Here is a 7,143-nt window from a genome sequence, read left to right on the forward strand (position 1 = left end):
TATACGAAGTTGGTTTATTTTGTATAGAGGCTTAATCCTGAGAGTTTTCAATTCTGGACAAGGTCCCGGGGTTTTTCTGCATTTGCGGTTTTCCTCGTTAACAAAATCTTGCTGTGTCATTTACTTTTATTTTCCGCATTATTGTTTTATTATAATTAAAGTAAATTACACAAACGTTAATTCCTATTTACTTGATAAGCAATCCTGTTGTGTTTGGTTAAGTCCGGACCTTTGTATCAAGTAAACATACTTCGTTGTTGTATTGTCTCGATCTCGTATCCATAAACGATCACACGAAGTGTGAACCGATTAGTTGTATTGTCTCGACTCAGTCCATAGACGTGTATTTAATTGGTCAATTGCTGACTCGACTAGACATTAGTCTTAGCCTTGACGAGTCGAGCATAATCAACGAATGTGGTATGCTCCGTGACTCATGGATTGAGCATAAGGTTTCTGCTGAGACAGAATAATGGAAAAACATTGAGTCTTGATGGATTGTGATACATCACTTTTCCAGTTGAGGTAATAATAATGGTCGACTGCCAAACCCAATATTGATTGAAGAACCAATGAAATATTAATAGCTGGATCAGTATAAATTCTCGAATGTTGATAGTTGAATCAACATGAGGAATACTGCTTGGTCGAGCAATTAAATATTGATAGTTGAATCAATATCGCTAGAAGTGAGTTTTGAACCCAGTTGATCGTGTATTTTTCTAACTTAAGCAATTTAGTGTTGATAGATGAGCAAAGTAAATATTGCTAGTTAAAACAAATATTGCTCGTTTAAGCAAAATATTGATCGATTAATGAATTATTGGTAGCGTGACCAGATAAAATATTAATTAAAAATATTGGTAGATGGACCAAATATTGTATAATTAATCAGAATGTTGAATGCTGGATCAACATAAAATTGTTAGTGTTTGAACCCGTTCAGAATTATGCTTTGCAGAGCATTTGGTTTGAAACCCTAATTTTGATTGATTGTTGATCGATGGATGATTTACTGAAAATCAACCATGAGTGAGATAGGGACCGGCTACATAATATGGTGGGACGACCATGTAGTGCTCAGGTGCTCGAATGAGCACACCAAAGTCCTTTATAGACCAGTTGGTGGAAGGATGATTAAATGCTCGTTTAATCATTATTAAAATAATGCTCTCTGAGCATTAGGTAATAAAACCTAATTATAGAGAGAGGAGGAACCAACCAAGGGGTATGAAACCGGCCCGTGGTAGTCGTGGGACCAGCTAATTGTCGATGGATAAAATTCCAGATTGTTTGGAAAGAGTTTGAACCCAATATGAACTGTAGAAGATTAATTAAGTCAAAATTATCAAATGTGTGGGACTAGATTTTGCAAGCCAAAGGGGTGACCCTGGACAACCAAGGTAGCATGCCCGTGTCACCATTTTGCTCGTGTCTCAATTCTAAAATTTTGATATTTTCTGGTGTGTGTTCGAGCAATATTTTGGATTTCCAAAAGAGTTTGATCTTGACTGAAACTCTCAATTTTGCTTGAATGAGAAAGTAGGACTTTGCTCGCACGACCAATGTTTTAAGAATATTAAAATAATAATATTTTAATATTTTCCGTGAGAAGCCCGAACGGTCATGTGACCATTTGACTTTTTGGCTTTTGGAAGTTTGAGCAATATTGGAGAAATAAGGAAAAAATTAGGTTTTTGCTCAAACGAAGGAATTTCATGAAATGAGAGAAGAAATAAATAATAAAATAAGGAATTAGGCAGGCATGGGACCGGGCACGACCAAGGCATGGACGGACGTCCAGTGTGCCCGGTTCCATGACGCTCTTTTCTATTTATATTATTATTTTTCATCCCTGTGTGAAGAAATATGGAGAAACTAAGAGTTTTGCTCAAACGAGGAAGTTTGCTCAAACAAGGGAGTTTTCATAAGATGGGGAAATAATAAAATAAGATGAAAAATAAAAGGGAGAGGCGAGGGACCAGCCACGGCGGCATGATCGGCCTGTCAGTGGGCCGGGTCTCTGTGCGCCTCTCTTTTATTATTTTATTATTATTTTCCTTTCGTATTTTGTATAGGTTTCCTCGTTCGTCCATATTTTTGAATGCTTGTTTATGCATTTGGGTGCTCGTTCATGCATTATTGTTAAGTACACTCGCACCATTTTCTCGGGGCTTACTCGATGGTGGCTCAAACGCCCAAAAAGTGAATATCTATTACTAATCCATGGAATTCAGCTGAGAAAAACCATGAAACAAAGTAATGAGATAAAATATATTATTTTCTAGGAATTCAATTGATGAATGTTACTTTAGAATTAATCTATGAATGGCTCTATACTAGCATGCAATATGTCTAGGAACGTTATGTTTATACAAGAATCGAGGTATGAGATGGTAGAAACATCATATTTGTTCTGAATATTAATTCTGTATAGTCGGGGAACACTGAGACATCCTGATGACGTTAACGCTCCACACTAGCATGCAATATGTCTATGAGTCGTCTAATCACTATCGATTCTACACAGAAGTGTTGATGAAATATGCGAAGTATTAAAAGCTCAGTTGAGAGGCTTTAAGGATCACATAATCATGCATGCTCTGAGAGGTCGTACATGAAAAAACGGGGGTCTAACAACCACACCCAATATTTTGTTCGGAAATCTAAATAGAAAAACTTCAATATACTTTCAAGAGAATCAACTAGACAGCCACACTCAATCTATAGAAAAGTATTTTTTCACCAAAAAGACCATTTTATTAATTAAACTGAAAAATGTTTACAAAAGGAGGAATGGAACCTCAACAGAAACAAGTAAACCAAAAAGGACAAGATGTCATGAAGCCCAAAGAAAGGAAAAAAGGACAACATGTCCTGAAGCCCAAAAAACTAAAAGAAGTAAAGATTAGCAAAACTAGAGTCTAATATGCCCAGATCACAAAACTCATTCAAATCTGTAGTATGGAACCCCAGGAAATTCCATTCTCTGCATATTTGAAGGCCTGTCAGAAAATTTTAGAACTTGTCCTCTTTGTAAATGACAACCTTTCTTTGCAAAGAAGTCTACAGAAAAATTAATTTCTGTATAAACATGGTTGAAGTGAATCTTCCTTAGAACAGAGCACACCAATTTCCATCTAACCAATACAAACCATGGTAAATTGTTGTTGGAGAAAACTGATATGGCTTCCTTTGAATCAGAATTAACAATCACCTGACATTTGTTATGCTGAACTGCCCATTCCAGAGCACACAATGTTCCCATGACTTCAGCCACAAAATTTGTTGTAATGCCAAGGCCTCCACTTTCAGCAGCTATGAACTGTCCAGAGAAATTTCTAATAATAAAACCATAACCAGAGATTCCGGTATTACCTCTTGATGCTCCATCACAACACAAAAATATAGTATTTTCATCAGGTAGTTGAAATTGGCATTCAATGATTTTTGGGATTTTCATCTTTTTGTATTTAATATCTGTAGGATCAGAATTTCGCGACAACGTATCGTTGTCGCGAAATTCTTAACAACGCATTACAAAAATGTCGCAGAGCACTTTGAGAAACGACACAATAGGTGATATTAGCTTAAACATAAGAAAAATGTAATAACTTTGCGAAGATTAGAAGATCTGCGAAATTAACATTTGTAAGCTTGCGATATCATCGCAAGCCAGATCCGAAATTAGGGGAAATCTTAGCTGTATAGCTATCATCCACTAGGTAGCATCCTATATAAAGAGAAAGGTAGGAGAGAGAAAAGTGACTTGTATTATTATTATCTTCTTATTCTTTCCCAAAAAACCAGAGAGAAAGAGAGAGCTCCAAATACTCATTAATGGAGTCTCAATGTAATTCATATGTAATTCAATGATCATAGTAAAACCTAACCCCGTGGATATGGATCAAATTGATCGAACCACGTAAACCTTGTGTCTCTTTACAATTTTAGCATTTTTATCATCATTTTTATGTTTAGATCTACAAATTATTACAAGGGGTGTGTTGTAGGATTTCCTGCAACTACAATATCAAAGAATTGTAGAATGAGAATGTCATAGTATGAATTATTTGTATATCCTCTAAGCCTTACCTCACAGTCTTTGACCATTTTGAGTATCTTCTTTTTGGCAATTAGCACATCTGGAGTAATATTCTCAAAGAAAGCCTTGTTTCCGGTGAGCCAAATATCCACCATCACATTAAAAGCAGCAATGATCCAGATTTTTTGCACTACTGAACTTTTGGATTTCCCACAGAACAGTATGTCTTCAAAAGATTTGGGGTTTTTGAAAGAAAATATACCTCCAAGCCAGCTCCAAATATTCTGACCATATTTGCATACCCATAAAAGATGTGCTGGAATCCTGGTATTCATGGCAAATATAACATCTTGAAACATTTTGAAATCCTCTTTTATTTGGATTTTCATCAGTAGCTCAGGCTCCCCTTGTAATCTTCCAAATATTGCTACTGTTGAAAGATGAACACTCTTATTCCAAATATGTTTGTACCATCTAAGTTTAGGTAATCTTGTTATGATTATTGAAACAACACTAGCCACAGTAAAAAGACCATTCTGTGAAGGAGTCCATGTCAATTTATCTTTACCAGTTGAGATATTTGGTAGATCAGAAACAGAAAAAAATTTGCAGCATTTCCTCAGGAATTACCCATTGTTGATTAACAATTAAACTACTCACCTTCATGTGGATATGTTGTTGAATATATGCATTATCTGGGAATAATTTGATTATGCTTTGCTCCAAGACCCAAGTATCCATCCAAACTGAAATTTTATCACCTTTGCCCACTATCCATCTTGTATGATCATTAAAATCCCGCAATACCCATTTGATTCCAGGACATATAGAAGACTTCTTATAATATGTAATCCAACAATCATATTTATCTTTATATTTAGCAAGAAAAAACCTAGTCCATTTTTATCTGAATTTAGTATTCTCCATAATAGTTTCATAAGTAGAGCTTTGTTTATTTCTTCAAATTTCCTTATACCAAGACCCCCTTCTTCTATAGGAGAACAAACTTGATCCCAAGATATTGTGACACATTTTCTATCTTCAGCATTACCACTCCAAAGGAAATTCCTAATAATCCTTTCACAAGCATCAATCACTTTTCTTGGCCATTTGTACATAGAAATATTGTATAGAGGAATACTACTGAGAACAAATTTAATGAGGGTAATTCTTGCTTGAGAATCCAATAAATTCCCAATCCATGAAGCAAGTCTTCTATGAAATATTTCAACAAATGACCATAAATGTTCAGTTTTAGCTTTTCCTTGCACAAGAATGACACCTAAGTATTTATCAGGGAAATAAGACAATTTCATGTTCATAAGATCATCAATTTGATTATTACCTCTGACCAAAGAAGTACCTCCTACAAAACACTTGCTTTTAGTGGCACTCACTGTTTGTCCTGAAGCTTTTTGATAATCAATGAGAAGCTTTTTCAAATGAAGTAATCTAGATTTTCCACCATTGCAAAATATAAAAATGTCATCTGCAAAAAAGAGATGAGAAGGATGAATACCTTTTCTGATAATCATTGGTTGTATCTTATTTTCCTGGATTGGATGAAGAATATTTATACTCAGAACATCAGCTGCAATCACATACAGAATTGGTGATAGGGTATCTCCTTGTTTGAGGCACCTTCCAACACCAAAATAACCCACAGGTCCACCATTAATCATGATAGATATCTTTGTAGACTTGAGCAGAACTAAAATCCAGTTACAGAAGAAAGCAGAAAAACCATATTTCTTTAATACCAAAATGAGATATTCCCATCTCAGAATATCATATGCCTGAGAGATGTCAAGTTTAAAGCCAGCATTTCCTCCTCTTCTTTTTATGTTCATTTCATTAACTAGTTCAGAAGCTAGAAGAATTTTTTCATCGATATTTCTCCCCTTAATAAAGGCACATTGTTGAGGTGAACCAATTTGTGTTAAAAAGTACTCATTATTGTTGTAATAATCTTTGTGAGTATTTTGAAGAAAAAATTACTTAATCCAATGGGTCTAAATTGGTTTACTTTTTTTGCACCTCTAACTTTTGGTAATAGAACAAGAAAGTTAGAATTAACTCCAGGAGGAATTACTTGATGTTGCCAACTGTATCTGATAGCTTCAAACAAATCTTCTTCAATAATTTCCCAAGCTATTCTATAGAAGATACCTGTAAAACCATCTGGACCAGGAAAACCATCTTCGTTTAAATCAAAAACAACATTTCTAATTCCTCTTTTGACGGAATACTCTCCAATAAAGAATTTTCAGCATTTAAAATGACCTGAGGTATTACATTTAATATAGTGTCAGATATTTCCACAGGTTGTTCAAAGAACTTACTTGAAAAGTGATTAATATGCATTGGAGCAATCTCTTTTTGATCTGTCACAATATCACCTGCATCATTCTCTAGTTCTGTAATGGAATTTCTTGTTTGTCTTAACTTGAATAAAGTGTGAAAAAAAGAAGTATTGGCATCACCATATTTAATCCAATTAACTCTAGCCTTTTGACTTAGCATAGTATGGTAATTCTGAGATGCTAAATCTCTTATACCCCTTGCAATGACATAATTATTCAAAAGATCTAAATTTTGAGGCTCAGCATCTGAAAGAATATTAGTTTCAAGAACCTTTTCCTCAGCTTCTTTTAACTTTACTTGGACATTCCCAAAGACCTCCCAATTCCATTTTTTAAGAATATTCTTCAAGAACTTCAGTTTATTCATGAAAATAAAAATTGTATTACCAACAAAAATTTCTTTCCAAGCATCAATAACAACTTGTAAAAAACCAGGATGAGAAATCCACATCTTTTGAAACTTAAAAGGGCAATTTAGAGGTTTCTGAATATCTGAATTAGATCCTAAAAGCATGCTGTGATCAGAAATTCCTCTTGTAGTTACTTGATATTTCCATCTAGGGTATTTCTCTAACCATTGAGAGTTGAATAATGTCCTGTCCAAATTACATAAAATTCTCTTCTTTCCACATCTTCCATTTGACCAAGAAAATTGTAGTCCTGTTTTTGGAGCTTGAAGGAGATGAAAATAATTAATCCAATCATTAAATTCTGCTACAGAAGTAGTAATAGGAC

General features: G+C 34.5%; 1 protein-coding gene across 1 annotated transcript; it reads right to left on the bottom strand.

Moving 5' to 3' along the window:
- Window positions 1-2,947: 2,947 nt before the first annotated feature.
- Window positions 2,948-6,922, bottom strand: LOC113352669. The gene is made up of 6 exons (XM_026596467.1): window positions 6,388-6,922; window positions 6,072-6,295; window positions 5,022-5,946; window positions 4,706-4,914; window positions 4,096-4,581; window positions 2,948-3,325 (listed from the first exon to the last, which is right to left on the bottom strand). Exons 1-6 carry the CDS (start codon window positions 6,920-6,922, stop codon window positions 2,948-2,950), a joined length of 2,757 nt encoding a protein of 918 aa, XP_026452252.1.
- Between the last annotated feature and the right edge of the window lie 221 nt (window positions 6,923-7,143).

This window comes from Papaver somniferum, chromosome 1 (assembly GCF_003573695.1).
Source record: "Papaver somniferum cultivar HN1 chromosome 1, ASM357369v1, whole genome shotgun sequence".
Taxonomy (NCBI): Eukaryota; Viridiplantae; Streptophyta; class Magnoliopsida; order Ranunculales; family Papaveraceae; genus Papaver; species Papaver somniferum.